Source organism: Lycium ferocissimum, chromosome 12 (assembly GCF_029784015.1).
Source record: "Lycium ferocissimum isolate CSIRO_LF1 chromosome 12, AGI_CSIRO_Lferr_CH_V1, whole genome shotgun sequence".
Lineage (NCBI taxonomy): Eukaryota > Viridiplantae > Streptophyta > Magnoliopsida > Solanales > Solanaceae > Lycium > Lycium ferocissimum.
Window position 1 is genome coordinate 28,990,495 of NC_081353.1, and position 18,285 is coordinate 29,008,779.

The 18,285-nt window shown below is 33.5% G+C and overlaps 2 protein-coding genes across 7 annotated transcripts; one reads left to right on the forward strand and one right to left on the reverse strand.

Annotated features, from left to right (window-relative positions):
• Nucleotides 1–419: 419 nt before the first annotated feature.
• Nucleotides 420–2,314, reverse strand: LOC132040413 (probable E3 ubiquitin-protein ligase RHY1A). 2 transcript variants are annotated; one of them, XM_059431051.1, is made up of 3 exons: nucleotides 2,077–2,314; nucleotides 1,313–1,413; nucleotides 420–741 (listed from the first exon to the last, which is right to left on the reverse strand). In XM_059431051.1, exons 1-3 carry the CDS (start codon nucleotides 2,176–2,178, stop codon nucleotides 483–485), a joined length of 462 nt encoding a protein of 153 aa, XP_059287034.1. In that variant the 5' UTR covers nucleotides 2,179–2,314; the 3' UTR covers nucleotides 420–482. The 2 variants fall into 2 exon arrangements, with proteins under 2 accessions (XP_059287034.1, XP_059287032.1); XM_059431049.1 differs by having other exon boundaries at nucleotides 1,313–1,416; nucleotides 2,077–2,312.
• A 6,564-nt stretch (nucleotides 2,315–8,878) lies between these two features.
• Nucleotides 8,879–16,993, forward strand: LOC132040857 (uncharacterized). 5 transcript variants are annotated; one of them, XM_059431547.1, is made up of 9 exons: nucleotides 8,880–9,233; nucleotides 9,906–9,915; nucleotides 10,021–10,152; nucleotides 11,987–12,968; nucleotides 13,222–13,313; nucleotides 14,662–14,736; nucleotides 15,218–15,279; nucleotides 15,788–15,857; nucleotides 15,988–16,993. In XM_059431547.1, exons 1-9 carry the CDS (start codon nucleotides 9,061–9,063, stop codon nucleotides 16,786–16,788), a joined length of 2,397 nt encoding a protein of 798 aa, XP_059287530.1. In that variant the 5' UTR covers nucleotides 8,880–9,060; the 3' UTR covers nucleotides 16,789–16,993. The 5 variants fall into 5 exon arrangements, with proteins under 5 accessions (XP_059287532.1, XP_059287530.1, XP_059287531.1 ...); XM_059431548.1 differs by having other exon boundaries at nucleotides 8,880–9,220; nucleotides 9,902–9,915; XM_059431544.1 differs by lacking the exon at nucleotides 9,906–9,915 and having other exon boundaries at nucleotides 9,999–10,152.
• The last annotated feature ends 1,292 nt before the right edge of the window (nucleotides 16,994–18,285 follow it).

An 18,285-nucleotide genomic window follows, 5' to 3' on the forward strand; every position in this document is an offset into this window, starting at 1 on the left:
AAATCCTATTGGTTGCAGGCTTGCAGCCTCAACCTAAGAATACAAAATTCAAGTGCAAATCTTAACTAGAATCTTCTTCCTTTTGACCTTCTCCTCCCCTTGTACTTGAGCTCACTCCATCTCCCAAAACAATAAAAATAAAAATAATATAAGTAATACTTACAAGTTTTTTCTCTTGAAAAAAAAAAGAAGTTAAATTGACTCATGCATTCTTCAAATTGAGCAACATTGTCCTCGTTATATTTTTAACCTAATATTGTCTCTCGTGTTCCATGACACTTTTAGATTATAGTCGGAAGTTTGAGGGGTGATCAATCCTTTGTTTTTCTCAAAGAAGTTGGACACATAGAGTCCGTCCATTTCATGTTGAAGCTCGGTTAATGGCAAGAGCGAATCTGACATAATAACGGACGATGACATTGAGAAATTTCACATATAATATAATAATAAGTACAAATTTGGACCTTTTTCCCTTTTATCCTTTATTGAGTAATTTGAACAATCATTCTACAACATGGACAATGTGCATTAGATTCTAGCCATGGTACCAAACACTTGGAATGGAATTTGTGGGCACAAGGCAATTGCATTAGGTTACCTCCACCATCAAATGGTTCCAAGCAAATGACACAATTACGTTGTTTAGCCTTTGGTTTTAGCTTTGCCCAATTTAACTTCTTTGATCCACTTTTCAGCAAATTGCACTCTTTCTTTGGCCTTTTTTGTCTATTAATGTTAAACCTGAAAAAAGTTCAACGACACAGAATGAATCAGTAAGTTGAGGGGAAATTGAATTAGTAACCATAACATTGCTAAAGAATGTCTTATCTTTCTCCATGACGCTTTAAAATGAGCTAGAAGGCTTCCCTTAAAGCAGAAAAATAAGAGTTATAGTAGTTTCAAATATTCAATTTGAATTAGTGTCTCGATTGCTTTGCTTACTACGATTTGTTCTAAAAAAAAGTGTGACGTATCAAAGAGCGATGACACAAATTATACATGCACGATACCAAGGGTTGATAGTTACAGCAGAAAAAGATGGTCAGTTGAATACACTTACCGAAAAATATTCGTCCCAATATTGCAGCAGTGTTTAAATAGGGACGGAGTTTAGGAAAGAAGAAAAACTTTTGAAATTTATGAATCAAAACAAGTCACAGACTTTCGTGTGACTACAAATCATTTCATTAATGGCAATATAGAAAGTTTAAATTATTTCTAAATAGAAAGTATGACATTAATTCTTTATGGGACAGACTAAAAAAAAAATTAAACATAAATTAAAATTTAAGTATCTCTTTCTTCAAATTACCTTTGTGCAATCAGCTTCTTGTCCAATCTTTGCCTGGCTTCACTGGCAATTTCACCTAGTTCCTCATCATCTCTGTAAGAAGCCTGGTCTGGTGCACTTCTCTGCTGTTAATTGAAATTTGAAAAAAATAGTAATGGACATACCCTTTAGTAAGTAGTGTTATGTGACACCATTTTGTTAAAACAAATTCTTATGGTTGTGTTTGGCAAGAAGGCAAATATTTTTCAATTTTCTTAAAAGTTTTAGCAGGTTGGGCATGCCACCAAAGTGCACAAACCCCGCCACCCGGACCGGACCGCCCACAATATGCAAATCAACAAGCGACAACACTTGAAAATAATACAAATATGTCTTACTCATTTTTTTTTTCATTTTTAAGTGACACTTTCCTTTTTATTATGTATGTTTTAAGAAGAATGATACATTTTTATATTCAGAAACTATTTAACTTTGAATTGTTCATAGTATATAATTTTAAAGCCACAAAATGTCTATGACATACTGTACACCACAAGTTTCAAAAAAAACTTCTTCTAAATCCCTTGTGACTATAGATTGGATTGGACATCAGTTATGGGCCCGACTAAATCTGGATCATGCACTGCCGTGCGGGGCCCATTTCAACGCAACGCTCAAACCCGAGATCTTTAATTAAAGGTGGAGGGATATCAATCACCCCACAACCCATATTGGTGGCAAATAAATGCTAGTCAAATACAATAACATACACAAGATTGAGGAAGAAAGGTGAAATTATTAGGCACCTTTGTAGCAGAGGTACTTGAAGGAGTATCCAAGAATAATCCACTACTTTGATGAAACCTTCTCCTCCTTGCAGAAAGCAGAGCAGTAAACATGCTAGACATTTTCACACACACTGATCACACAAGAAGGATAGAGAGAGAAAATGAAGAAGGCTAATTTTTCCCAACAATTGATCAGATTATCTTGCCTTGAAAAGTTGAACGAAAAAGGACAAAGTCAATATGTTAGAGACCTATGCCAAGTTTATTTTTAAAATGTCTTACTATTAAATAAAAGGCTTAATAAGAAGGTAGCCCTTAAACTTGCGTGATGTTTTATTTAGATACTCGAACTAAGTCATGTATTAATTGAACATCTCAATTCCGAATAAAATATTCTTATTAGACATTTTCAGTTCAAATTTTAAATTTTTTTGGCATGTGTTTTCGTTCGTCTATTAGGTAGTTAAATTAACCACATAAAATATGTCATCTCCTATAACTATACGCATTTGTCTGAATAAGCTGTAAAATCCCAAACATTTTCCATCTGAGGGTGACACGTATAATTAAAGGAGATGACATATTTTAGGTGGTTAACTTAACTACCTAATATACGAATGAAAACAGATGTAAAAAAATTTCTAAAATTTGAACCGAAAGTGTCTATTTTAAACACTTTATTAAGAATTACAATGCTCAATTAAAACATGATCTAATTCGAGTGTCTAAATAAAATATCCTGACAAATTTAAAGGGCTCGATATGTCTTAAGCCTAAATAAAATGAGAAGTCGTCGTCGACCTCGTACGGAAGTTTCTCCGATACTGTAACTTTGATTCGAATCTGAATGCACAAAAACGGTCCCTATCATTTTATTCATAATTTTATGCTTTTTGTTTTGGTTAATGTAGCAATGTTTGACTAAATGCCAATATGCCATATTAATAAAGATTATTTGAACTTGTGATATTAAGGGTTTGAATATGAATAATTTGTTCCTTTTTTCCAAAAAATATTTTTAAAACATTGTTTGGATAAACATTAGAATAATTTTTGGCTCGTTTTTGAAGATGAGTTTGAAAAGTTGGTATTCTGGAAAAAATTTAAACTTACACAACAAAACTTTAATATTTTTCCAAGTGAAATGTATGTGTAAATACAACTGTAATTTTCAAATACTATTCAAGTTCAATCATAAACTCTTTTTTCAAATTTCAACCATATCTATATCCAAAGACCTAATAAATATGTTATGATATTTATATGACTATAAAAATATACCCCTATCATTTAAGATAATGGGGAATTTAAGGAAAAATTAATTACAAATATAAGAATAAGATGAGTATTTTTCTGAAACAATAATCTAATACGAAAGGAGTGACGCAAAAAGTAAGGACAGATCTAAGCTATTTTCCAGCTCCACTTCTCTAATTTGGAGGAAGAATAATTCAACTTCCTTCGTGATCCTATTATTATGGCCTTACACTAGGTCTAAGAGGACAAATATTAACTTATCATACTCGATGTTTAAATCAAATTAATTAAATGTGATTAAATAACTTAATAAAGAAACATATCTTAATTAATCATGATTAAATGATAAAATTTTATATGTAAATACGTATCCTACATCTATTAATTTGGTGTAAACGCTTAATGCGAAATATAGTCGGAGACCGGGGAAGTCTCAACTCTTCAATGCGAATCGATCGCATTTTATGCAGTTGTTTTCTGAAGAAGTTAATTTTCATGATCAATATTGTATAGTCTCTGCAGCATGTCATCATACAAATTGTCATTCTTAGGAGATATCATGTAAAAATTATATAGAGAAACCTCAAAATTTGATTGATGATCCAGTGTTATAGACTCGAAAGAAACCATTATTTTCAACTGAGATCTACTATCACGTATGTGAGTGTGCATATCACGTTTCTCGACTATTGAGCTCTTTCTCCTTTTTTATATGCAGAAAAAAATATAACAAAAGACTACTGGTAAGTGATAATTGACTTACCCTTTATCCTTAATTAATCAGGGATTTTCAATTCGAATCTAGTTTCAGAATGAAATTATATTTAGTAGGGAGCTCTTTCATTTCAAAGTGGATTCCATGCGGGCCAAACCCATCGGCGGCCCCTTGTGATCGTCAAGATCTTTCACTTAGACACCTCAACTAATCTTATTCCAATTAGACACCTGAGCTGGACCTTTACTGTGTCATTTAAACACTTTTCGCTGACTTGACAAGTTGTGTGGATTTCACACCAAACAGGTGCGTGGAAGGCCAAAAAACAATTTTTTTTATTTTTTTTTATATAATTTCCTTCTCTTCTTCTTCTTCATTCTTTTTTCTACCATCTGCCAACCATCATCGACATTACCGCCGCCGCTATCACTACTGGAAAAAAAAATCAGTTATATTTTTAATTCAACTCAATTGATCTGCTTTCTCTTGTTGGAAATAATGATTCAAAAGTTGTAGACCAAATAGAATTAATTTGATCGTCTATCGAAAAAATTTGATTTCCATGGTTGAACGACCAAATAGTTACTTAGAACAATCCACGGTCCATCCAACAAAACATGCATGTAGTCATCTTTGGAATCAAACTGTACTAGGTAATAATTTCGTTCAAGATCAATCACTTTCCATCACCTTTTAGGCTAATTTTCCAGCATTTTCACGAAAATTTAAAAAGCCAATTTCCTTGCCCAACATTTTCACCACTACAAATTGTTGCCAAGGTTTCGCAATTTTCTTTAAAAATCCTCATCTGCTTCCATGGTGAAAGAGTGTTTCTTATCGTGGAAAACTACTTCTGGATTCACTTCGTCACTATTCGTTGAGTCAGAATAATCTGCCTCATCATTGGAGTCAACTTCAGTCACAGCTCATATATTGATTATCTCATTTTTCACATTAATGAGCACCATAACTTAATTGAAACAAGTCCTCAGTGATTTTGTAAGTTGGGAAAAGGAGCAAATATACCCCTCAATTTTGCGATTTAGAGCAGATATAACTCACCCCCCGGTTATAAAAGTGGTATAAATATACCCGTGCCGTTACAAAATGGTGCAAATATACCTTTTTTGCTGACGGAATTTTTTTAAAAAGTCATTTAGGTTATTTTTTAATTAAAAAAAGTACCACATGGCTTTAAAAAAAAGTTCTACCCATTTTTTTTAATAGACATATTTTTCTAAAGCCACATGATAATTTTTTTTTTCTGGTGGGTTGGGTCTGGTTCGTTTAAAAAAATGGGTAGACTTATTTTTTTTAAAGCCACAGAGATATTTTTTTGAAACGAACCAGACTCGACCCACCAGAAAAAAATTTACCATGTGGCGTTAGAAAAATATGCCTACTCGAAAAAAATGAGTAGACTTTTTTAATTAAAAAATAAGCTAAATAATATTTAAAAAATTCCGTTAGCGAAAAGGGTATATTTGCACTATTTGTGTAAGGGCAGGGGTATATTTGCACCATTTTATAACGGCATGGGTATATATACACCACTTTTTTAACGGGGGCTATATCTGCTCTAAATCGCAAAGTTGAGGAATATATTTGCACCTTTGCCCTTACAAGCTTGTGTCCTCAACATGCAAATACTAATTGGCTCCCTATATAGTTCAATATATTATTTTGAAAGAAAGTCAAGATTTCAACACATTAATTCTCCTAATTTAACTTAATTTTTGTCGATATATATGAACTTTAAAGATCAAGGGTTGATTTCATTGATAGTGACTCAACTTTCACTATTTTATTGCACTAAAATCATTAAACATTTTCTTATAATGAAAAAATTACTCCACTTTATCTAGCTGACGTATTTTCGTTTAGATATATTTTCGTCTAGAGTAGAACTATTATATTAACCACTACATTCTTCCTACACAAAGTAATTTACAAGTTGGAGGTTTTTATCACTTTTGTGTTCCGTGCAAATGATTTTTGGAAATAAAAAATAAATAAAAGAAACTACACAAATGTTCCACGTTTTGTGTTCTTAAAAACTAAAATTAAATAGAACATTTTCCACTGTTGAAAAATAAAGCAAGTATTTTTATTTAATTTCTGGAGAACACCATTATATATACATGCCACTGTAAACGAAATATTATACCCCGTCCATTTCATTTTATTTGACGTCATTTCACTTAGCATAATTTTAAAAAAGATTTTTTTTTTTTAATACTTGTAATCTTAATCACTTCACAAAATTTAATTTTTTTAATTCTTTTCAGAATGAATTAATTAGTAAATAGTAGGGCTGGGCATAAATTACCGAAACCGAATTACCGAACCGAAAATATTGGTAATTCGCGATTCTGTAATTCGGTTTGGAGAAGTAAAATTTTGGAATTACAGGGTTCGGATTTGGGTTTGGTATGAAATATTAATATCATTTGGTATTGGGTATTTCCCGAATACGCAAATTATTTGTTGAATAAAGGCCCATCCCTAATTATAACTCATATGTCTAACACTAACAAGCTCATCAATAGAAAATGGTCATCCTAAAGAGACCTTAGTCCTTAGTCTCAAAGATCGATTTATGCAATACCCTCATGAAATTGAGTTTTTGGAATCACGAGAAGGTGGAGGATATTTGGTGGAAAATGCGTTTTTTTTTTTTTTTTTTTTTTTGTGTGGATAAACCTGAGGAAGAAGGCAAAGAATTAGTACATTCAGGGGAATCTACATTGAGAATTAAATTGAAAGATTGAAAGAGTAAAGAAGATAGATTATTAACAAAGTGACGAATAGCCAAGTTACAGTTTTGCGAAGGTTGCTGAGGCCAAATGTTGGTCGTTGAGAAAAAATAGAAGTCATTAATATTGTTATAATATTATGGATACAAAGATGAGTCATTAAGTTTAATTTGTGTTTTTGAGTTTCTCGGTGTTATGGTGGTATATGTCATGTTTTCAGAGTACATCAGGCTTTAATTATTCTGTTTTTAGAATTATATATTGACGGGAAGATTTAGAATTTGTGTTTACAAGTTATGTTGTCCTATTTTAATATAGTATTACCGAATACCGTACTGAGCAGAAGTTTGATTTACCGAATTACCGAACCGAACTTTTTTGATTCGATATTTGATATCTACTCACAATTACCGATTATCGAACCCGAAATTTAAAAATATCGATCTGAATATTGAACGCCCACCCTTAATAAATAGTGGAGCACAAAATATAATTTAAGGGAATATTATCTATTAAAGTTGTCTCATATAGTAGTGGTCGTTTGGTAGGTAGCCAAAATTATCCCGAGATTATAATCCCGGGATTAATTTATCCCATCTTTTGGGATTATTGGAGTAAGAAGGAATATCCCATCTTTTAAGTTGGAAGCATTTTATACTTTGTTTGGTAGAAGGTATAAATTTATCATGGGATAAATTTATACGCTTCTTAATAAATAGTGGAGATAAAAAATTAATTTAGGATATATTATACTATGCACCAAACGACCCCTAAAAGTACAACAACAACATTCTCAGTTTAATCTCACAAGTGGGGCCAATATCTATTCATCATACAGTTGGAACAAAATAAAAATAGTAATGCGACCCTATTGAAATATTTGGTACACGAAATTACGATTTGATAGACATATATACATTCTAAATTTATACTTTACTTAATATAATAAAATATCTAATCTAGATAAAAATTAATGAGTAAGCATAATTTTAAAAAAAAGATAATTTATTTGTTTTTGTTCGAAATATTCTTCTAGTTTCAAATATTCGTTATTTTATGCTCAAGCCACAAGGCAAGCAAGACGTGCTTCACCGTGGATGCCTGTTCGCATATCTTGCAGTAGATGCCATTCCATCATATCGATTCTTTCAGTATGTACACATTACACCCACAAGTAACATTTATACAACTTCAACCTCACGCAATAACTCCCTTGTACCTCATATGCTTTCCATAAATAGAAAAAAGTACTCACCTTAGCAAATTATTTATCGTGCTTTCTAAGAATATTTGTCTCAATTTATTCATCCTTTGATAAACTCAAGACAAAATCCATTTTTCTTTTCCCATTTTTATCCTTAATACTAGTATTTATTCTTGAAGATTACAAACACTTTATTTATAAAGGGAGATGACAGAGATAGAGTAAATATTAAATAAAAAGAGATAAATAAATAATGATAAAATAATTAAAATTCCTCCTAATTAATACTTTCTCAATAAGTGTCATTTTAGCCCCAAAAAAAAGTCCTAAAATAAAGTGTCGCTTTAGAAATTAAAGACAAAAAATAGTAATTATTTCTAAAAAACTACTTTTTCTTAATAGTGTTCGTTTTCAAGAAATATCCAATAAATAAAAATAATTTAGTAAATTATACTTCATTTTGTGTTTGTTATTTCTCTTAATAGGCCTGAAATAAGCTAAAACAATACTTATTTTGAGACAGGAGGAAGTAATTTTTTTTTTTTTTTTTTTTTTTGCAAAATTTCAGAAATATACAAGTTGGTCACTTACATTGCAAAAAAATAGCCTAAAACTTACATTACAAAAAATGGCTCAAAATATACAAACATATACAGACATATACAAACATCTACCGATACTTATACCAACATATACAAATATATAAGAAGGCAGAGGGAGAGAGAGCGCGAGAGAGAAAAACTTGGGTCATTTTTTGTAAGAATTAAAAAAAAAGTCAATTTTGATAGCATTTTTATCCCAATTAAATACAATGTAGTAATTTTTTTTTTTTTTTTTTTTTTTTTTTTTTTTTAAGGAACATGTAAGAGAAAAACAATAACTTGTGACTGGGAGTACAACATTTTGAGCTGAACCTCACCACAAGAATTACAAACACCTCACCACATTGGATCCAACCTCTTCACCGTCTTACCCTTTCTTTTTTTTTTTCTTTCTTACAAAAAATCTACAATCTCCTCCTTCTCTCTCCGCCGTCCACGGCGTTTCGCCACCGTTAGATCAAACAAGAAATGGGAGGAAATAATAACAGAAAAAGTAGATCTAATAATAAATCCAAAACAACCCGAAAGCCCAATAGGAACCGGTCTTCTTATTCGGGTCGGGTCGGGTTGTTTGTTGAAGGTGGAGTCTTATCTGATTGGGCCCCTTACAATTCTCCTCCTTCAACAGGTATAATTACTCTGTATTTCAACAGAATGTCTTTTTTTTTTTTTTTGGTTACTTTTTAGTTTCAACAGGTAAATTTGAGTTTTTGAAGTTGTGTTTGGACTTAGCAATTTACCTGAGAAATAATTTGAAATTTTTGTGAATGGCCAGCTTGTGGAACTTGAAAATATTTTGAAGATAAATTTTTGAAATCTGATCCAACATTTATGGCCAAACGCTGGCTAAAAAAGTGCCTCTTTTTTTTTTTTTTGTGGCAACTCTTTATTTTCAACATTCGGCATGATATGTTTAAGATCGTATTTCGGTACATTCTACGTATATTTAGTTTAAGATAACAAGATTAAAAAGTGTTATTTACTTTCTTAAATTCCGTGTCAAGTCAAAACCGGACAAACAAATTGAAAGGGAGGGAGTATGTGTGTATTAACAGTGAAATTGTTTGTTTATTTAATAATATATGTTTGTGTGTATATATGTGTGTGTTAACAGTGAAATTGTTTGTTTATTTAATAATATATGTTTGTGTGTAAATATGTGTGTATTAACAGTGAAATTGTTTGTTTATTTATTTGGGGATTTAGGAGGAATTTGAAGAGTGGAATTGTTTGTTTATTTACTTATATATGTGTGTTTTGACAGTGAAAATATTTATTTATTTATTTAGTTCTTTACTTGGGAATTTAGGGAGGAATTTGAAGACTGGAAATGTTTTGTTTATTTATTTATATATGTGTGTATTAACCGTGAAATTGTTTGTTTATTTATTTGGTAATTTAGGGAGGAATTTGAAGAGTGGAAATGGAAGTGGAAATGGTAATTCAAGGAATCGTAATGCAGCTGTTAGCAGCTCGAAAAATGCTTCGAGTTCGAAAAGCGAATCGAAGAAAAGTAGAGGAAATGAGATCCGTTATGTATACCCTTCTGCTGATTCAGTGGTATGTTTATTTTTTGGATTGAATTTTTCCTTCAAGGATCAGTATTTTATGTTCCTAGAGCCTAGCGTTTATCGGAAACAACCTCTCTACCTTCCAAGGTATTACACCCCCCTTTTGGGTATGTTGTTGTTGTTGATCACATTTATGTTCCTCCCAAACACCTCCTTTGTGGGATTACACTAGGTATGTTGTTGTTGTTGATCAGTATTTTATGTTTGTTTTCCATTAAAAAAGTTGATGATTGTGTAGGAATGAGCAGGTTAGAGACTTAGAGTATATCCTTTGTAGATTCAGAGGCATTTTGAAGTTGATTTAATTGTCAAAGATTGAATTTTTAGTGTAAGGTAATGATGATCACAGAGATTTTGGTGTTACAGTAACTGTGGATAGCTTTATAGGGAAATGCAATATTGAGTAGAAATTCTTTTATATCCTGGTTACAGTGAGGATGAGAAAGTTGTATGTCTCTGCATCCTTTTGTTGCTGGAGGTTTAAAGGTTGAATATTTAGGGAAGATTTATGTTGTATTTTGGTTGTGAAAGAACTATACACATCTAGTGAAGTGCTGTAGTTCAAAGGACTATTTAGTTAATAATTTATTTCTGTACACAAGCTCTAGCTTAATAATTTGGATCTTAATAAAATATTTGGTTGATCCCTGTTGATATTGGCTAAAGGCGGGAAATATGGTCGTGATAAAAAAAAGGCTAGACATTTGGATTTTCCACTTATTTCCTCTGATGGGTTTGGAATGACTTTATTTATTCTTGAACTTTACAAATTATCGCCTCCTTAATTATCTGCCCAGTATGTACTCCCTCTGTTTCAATTTATCTGAACCTATTTCCTTATTAGTCCGTGTCAAAAAGAATGACCCCTTTCTATATCTGGAAACAATTTACCTTTATGCAAGGGTTTATAGCCACACAAAATATATGTGACTCATTTAACACCACAAGTTTAAAAATCTTTTCTTCTTTCTTAAACTCCGTGCCCAGTCAAATGGGTTCACATAAATTGAAATGTAGGGAGTATAAGGATTAGCGTTCCCTTAAAGGATTAGCGTTCCCTTAAATTGATGAGTAGGGGAGTTTTGTTTTGGCTATTTATCCATTTTTATTGTAATTTTCTGATGAGAGGGAAAAATACGAGGTACGCTACTGCTTAATCTAGCTTTTATTTAAGCTTTAACAATTTATTGACTGGTTGTAGCATCAGCACTTTTATTTGCAAATTTTTTTGTTTAATCTTAGCTTAGAGCTTAGAAACATGAAAATAAATTCCAATTTGCAAACTGCATTTCTACTTTTCACATTCGTTAATCGTTTTTCAATTTCCTTATCAAGGGCCATAAGGCCTATATGAGATCCTAACAGCGTCATGGGCATGCTCAATTATCTCGTAACTCAGCTATGCCATAAGGCCTATATGAGATCCTAACAGCATCATGGGCATGCTCAATATCTCTTAACTTAGCTATGTTTGGCTCTTTAACCACTGTTGTAGCTCGCCATATGTATTTCTTGCCCCTTATCCGTTTCTAGCTAATGACTATGGTACACAACTGTCATTATTCGCGCATCACATGTGGATTGGTGGATTTCTCACAGTTGGTGCTGCTGCTCGTGCAGCCATCTTTAACCGAACTATGCCCTATAACTTTTACCACTGAACTATGCCCACTATAATGTGACTATAAAACAAAAAATTGCAATACGGTCTTTGTGCTAAGGGCTACTTATTTATTCATATATATAATCTGATACCTTCAAAAAATAAAAATAAAATTGCAATAATTTGCATTGCTGATGAAATTATCTGTCTCTTTTTCCAGATAGGTTCAGATGCGGTGCCTAGTGGAGAAGTAAAAGACAATGAGCTGGACTCGGAACATCCTATTATTTTGGTTGATACAAAGGAAACTCAAATTGTTGCTTTCATAGATGAAGGCCCAAATAAGGAACCTCAAAACGAGGGATGTATTTATGATTGCACAACCCCTTTATCTATAGATGTTGGACAAAATAAAGATTCTCATGAAGTTGACTATGCTGGAGATTATAGTGCTGGTTTCTCATTGGATGAGAGTTCACACAGAGGATTGGGATTCTATGATGAAGCAGAAACAACACATGGAGGAGTTGGATTGTCATCCAAAGATGAGAAAGAAAATTCTTCTTCTGAGGAGGATATGGATGCTGATGGTGGCTTCCTTGGTGGGGCGAGCATGGACATGGACGATCCCCTGCCAGCTGAAATATCTTCTGCGGAGAATGAGGGATTTTTGTCTATTGGGGGGCTTAGGCTATATACTCATGACATATCAGATGAGGAAAGTGATGGTGATTATGAAGACATTTCATCAGATGATGGAAGTTCTTGTTCGTCAGAATCTGATGGATCATCTGAAAGTGATGGCTCATCTGATAGTGATTCAGATATTGATGAAGAGGTTGCTGCAGATTATTACGAAGGCACTGGTGGAATGTGCGATGTTATTGACGTTAAACAGTTGGTTGGACAAGTTCCCATTAGCTGTTCTGATGACAGCTTAGATGAAACCGTAGAGAAGTTGGGTGGGATTGATCTTCAGGAAGCCTCTAGGGAGTATGGAAAGAAGAAGCCTCAAAAAGAGAGAAAGTACCGAGGAGGTCAGAAATCTACTCCTGCCAAGCATGTTCGGGGATCTGATTTGGATGACCTTATGTTTGTAAAGGATCCGAGAACAGTTTCTGGGAAAAAGAAACATGCTGCTAAATTTCCTCAGTCATGGCCGTTTGAGTCTCAAAAGAGTAAAAATTTCGGGAGGATTCCAGGTAAAGATATCTGCCCTATCACCGACTTGCGACAATATGTTTTGTCTTTATGTAAATCTGCTTATGCTTGGCCATTAAATTTCAAGTACGCATAAGTTGGTACTCTCTTGTGTTGGAAGAGGATAAAGTTCCCCTGGAATTCTCTCTCTGTGCTGTTGCTGTCATTGTTTTCTTCTGTTCACCTTGTTTTTTGTGTGTGTATTGACCATGTGCCTTCAACTCCACTGTATATACTCCTAGCTTATGTTTTCAGGTGCTAAGAAGAAACATCGCAAGGAGATGATGGCTTTGAAGCGTCGAGAGAGAATGCTCCGCCGAGGTGTTGATCTTCAGAAGATAAATATAGTAAGAGCTTGAGATTGTCTGCCTTGCTCGGTATCTAGTCTTGTGTTGCTTTTATCTTGCCACCAGCTTGATCCTCTCAACTGCCTACGCTCCTATGCAGATCCGTCTTTTTGACATTTTGTACTACTTAGATTCTTTAATTGATTTATTGATGGAAAAATATATTAGGGTATGGTTTAGCTTGTGAAAGCTTATTCTAGAATCAATGACTCAGGCATGTCAGTTCACATTCCTGGAATTCTTTTCCTGAACTGAGGAAGCAGAGAGCATCTTAAGGTTATTTGTGCATTAAACACAAACTTTTCCTTGTTTAATTCTTTTTTCTATTCCGCTAAATTTGTTTAGTAACTTTGTCGGTGAGAAACATGGTGGTATGAAAAATTATCTCATCTATTTCCTTTTTGTTTTTTAAGTTTTGAGCTCTCTTGTATGTTTAGGCTGATGGATGTTCTAAAGTCCGTACATTTATCCTGTCTCTTTGTTGATCTTGTTTCTATAAGAACCAGGCCATAAGAGAATCCTGATATACTGCAAATAGTTGTGTAACCAAATTTTACTGCAAATACGTGTTGGTTGGGATTGTAGGAGGTTCCTAATCAGACTAAGACAGTTTCCATTCTCTTCTACATTCAGGATAAGAAAAAGTTTGATATGAAAGAACCTCACTGAATAGGTAAAGGGATAAGGAATAGAAAACACCATTCTCTTGCCTAAACGGTGAAGTTCTCTAATATCAGTAGTGTGAAACTTTTGAACTATTATTTGTCAATTGGTCTTTAAGCATCACTTATCTGCTGACATGAAGGCGTAACTTCTTTTGATTGATTGGTCTTGTTTTTTCCTCTTTGTATTTCTGGTTTTGTTCGTTTCAGTCGATTTATTAGTTCGGTGAGCAGATGAGAATGGTGTAAAGTAAGTTGCAGTTGAATGTTCATCGAGTCATTTTTTATCCCTTTTCATGTTATTTCCTTTTGTAGCTGAGTCACTGTGCTAGTTACTCAGTAATAAAAACGAGCATCCTCCTTCATCAAATAAAAAAAAGAGTATCCTTTTCGTCGTTGCCTTTAAGTTGCTTAATTTTGTAGGTGATTTAGACTTTAAAGCTGCCCTCTTTAGCTCCTAGAAACTTCCTTTTTCCCTACCTTGAGAGACCTATGTATATCTTGACATTTTACAAGGGTTGGGAGCCCCTTTTATTGCCTTGTTATTGAAATCATCATCTCCCGAGTACTATAGTCCATCGTAAAAGCACAGCGCATCAAAGAAACCAAACTGATGTTGAATAGATCTATGCAAAAGCTATAATCTTCTTTTCCTTTTTATTGAAATTTCCTCTCTTAAATTGTAGAAACTGCAACAGATGGTTTTGGATGGAGCAGATATGTTATCTTTCCAACCTATGCACTCACGTGATTGTTCTCAGGTATAGTGTTGTGTCCTACCTATGTCAAGGGAAAAAAAGTCTTTACCTGTCTATGTGTAGTCCAACAACTTCTCATCTAAATATTCAACATATTTTGAAAACAATTTTCATGAATTGGTGCTGTTTTAATCAATTATGTATTATCTCATGTATAGTCAATAATAATTTAGAAGAAAAGTCATATAACAAAGGAAAACTTCTTATATCATATTCAAACTTCTCTGTGTGCCGCTTCTTTGTAATGGAAACTATAAAAATGTGCTAGATGGTGATGTTGCTCATTTGATCTTTCTTTGCCCCTTTCTTGTAAAGAATGGAACATCATTATTTTAATAATTAAATGCAAGGTAACCGTTTGTAGTCATGCATAACCAGCTCCTATGACTCTTAACTTGCAAAAGGAAGGAATTAATTGCCATTGAGTGTCTATTAGGAGCTCAATGTATCACTTGTTTTGACACTTAGTGCTGAATATGCACAGGTTCAGAGATTAGCAGCAATATACCGTTTGCGAAGCGTTGGTCAAGGTTCTGGCAAGAAGAGGTAGGACAAATTGTGCCTATGGTAGTTTTTCCCTTTTTAAGCTTTCCGGAGTGCGATTTTCAATGATGATCGCCGGGGGGGGGGGGGGGTGGGGACTTTCATTTAATGTTTAAAAAAAACATATAAAAGCCAAGGTGTGTAATTGCAGATGTATTTCCTGATGTTCTAAAACTTTCTTAATGAAGAAGAAAAAAATTGCAATATCCCGACATTTCTTTATTTCTAGGCCTTAAATAGATATGTTTCATTGGATTTTAGTTGTGAAAATTATGGTTCTTGTGACAGCTTAGTCTACGGGTAGGAGGATTTTAAGATGTGAATATTAGTAATGGAAAATCTTTTGAGGAGAAGATGTGAGATCATGAACAGACTTCTCCATCCGGTATATGTGGATTGTGGCTTGTGCACCTCTTCTTGATTAGACAGCTTTTGACATGTATCTTAGATGTAATACTGCTATGGGAAGAAAATTGTGCTCATTGTAGTCATCTATGTCCCTATTTTCCAGGTTTGTGACAGTTACCAAGACACAACATACATCTATGCCTTCTGCAAATGATAAAATTCGTTTGGAGAAGGTAATGTTACTTAACACCTCCAGTCTGTTGAAGAGTTCAATGGTTTACAAAACATATCCCTTTCATAAACATTATGTAAAAGATGCATGTTCCTGTCTGACAATGACATTTCCATTTTTTGAACATTCAGTTGATAGGAGCTGGTGACGAGGATTCTGATTTCACAGTCACTGGTATACATAGTCATAGAAAGGATGGAAATGCAGCTAAAAGGTCTTCTAAGGGTAGTCGTGGACAATCTGGCCCAAGCAAATTGTTCAAAACCCCGGTAAATCCACGTGGGCAAAAAGATAGCGGAAAGAAAAGAAGGGATCAGAAAACAGGCTCCTATGCCGCTCTTCCCGTCTCCTTTGTTTCAAGTGGTATAATGCGTTCCGAGACAGTTGAGGAGAAATCAATTGAAACAACCGAGACAACTAACGCCTTCCTTGAAACGAAGGTTGTGACCAACTCAATCGAATACGGGGCATTTGAGATGCACACCACGGGTTTTGGCTCAAAAATGATGGCAAAAATGGGTTATCAAGAAGGTAAAGGTTTAGGTAAAGATGGACAGGGCATTTCAGAGCCCATCGAAGCACGTCAGCGGCCTAAAGCTCTCGGATTGGGAGCTGAAATTCCTGAAACAAGTAGTAGATCATCAGCAAAGAAGGATTTTCTACCCAGATCATCAGTAAAGAAGGATTTTCTCCCCAAATCATCAGCTGTTTCAGGTGCTGAAGTCGTCGGTAGAAGCGAGAAATCCATCAGGAAGGAGTCATCTATTGGATTTGGAGGATTTGAAAGGCATACAAAGGGGTTTGGATCAAAGATGATGGCAAAAATGGGGTTTGTTGAAGGCATGGGACTTGGGAGAAATTCACAAGGCATAACCAATCCTTTAACTGCTGTTAGACGTCCTAAATCCCAAGGACTTGGTGCGAAAAGCTAAAAATCACATTAATCTTCTTTCAACTAGGGAAAGAAATGTTTATATTTCCCATCTTGATGTAGATTATTTTATGTTATGTGTTCTACTATGATTGGACTTATTAGTTAATCTTTGTACGTTGTCCTGACGCCCTATTTCAGTGGCTGACTAATTATCTAGAGAATAAATCATTGTAACTAGAAATCAAGTTTTCATGTTCGTGGTGCATTGGAGTGTGAAGTTCACCTTTTTTTTGGTTTTCCACCCAGCGTCTGGTACCTGCTCTGGGCTTAAATAATCCACTGAGAAGTCTCACTTTGAGGGTAAGCATTCCCTACTATAGGCAATTCCTTATTCAGACCTTTGGTTAAGGATAGGCCTAGATTCATTATGAGTGTTTTTCATTGTTATATGATCATTTTTACAGAAGATTACAACACTGGAGACCAGAAAATAAGATACAAAAGATCTTTTGTGAGGTCATTTTCTTTGAAAAGGTCATAAGAAATTGTTTCGCAAGCAGAAAAGGTGTACACAGCACATGGCAATAAGTGGTAAAATCTAAGTCGGAAAAGAGTCCCAAATGATAATTACAAAATATAGCTCAAAATAATATTAAAACAAGACGTATGGTGCATGTTAAGTTGTTAAGGAAAAAAATGATCTTTTTCCTTACTTTCCTGTTTAAGCCTCCCCAAAAATGTTTATGCCAAAAGGCATATTATATGTAAAACTTAACGTGCAAAGAGAAGTGTATCAGTTATTACGCAATCTCAGTTAATTCATCTCTGTCACTCCCTCCGTCCCATATTAGTTGTCTACATTACTAAAAATATTCGTCCCAAAATATTTGTCAATTTACAAAATTAAGATAGAATTAATTAAAAAATTCTATTTTGACCTTGACATTAATTGTTTTTTAAAGTAACTAATATTGATTAGAGTGTAATTTATTGGAGAGAGATATGGGTAATGTAGTAAAAGTACACATTTATTTATGATTTTTTAAAAGTGGGGGGTTGGAGAAGGTGGGTGTAAGAGGAAAGTGAACAAATAATATGGAACGGAGATGAGTTAAGGGGTTACAAATATTCCATTTATAGGCAAACAAATGAGGCCTTAATATTTAACATGTGCTTAATTAATAAATGGTTGAAAGATAGAATTAATTAATTTTTCTATTTTGACACATTAATTGAAAAACTATATAGGAATAGATATTCAATGTATCCATAACACATAACTAATTATGAATGATTTGAGAAAATTAGCGAATGAGGTATACTGAATAAGATAAATTAGGTATCTCTCTCTCTCCATAAGGAATATATAATCAAAGCACAAGAATATATAGGAATAGATATTCAATGTATCCATAACACATAACGAATTATGAATGATTAGATAAATCACAATAAGATAAATTGGGTACATCTCTCTCTCCATAAGGAATATATAATCAAATAATAATAAAAAAATTATTAAAATTTTTTAAAAATTATAATTCTCGAAAAGCAG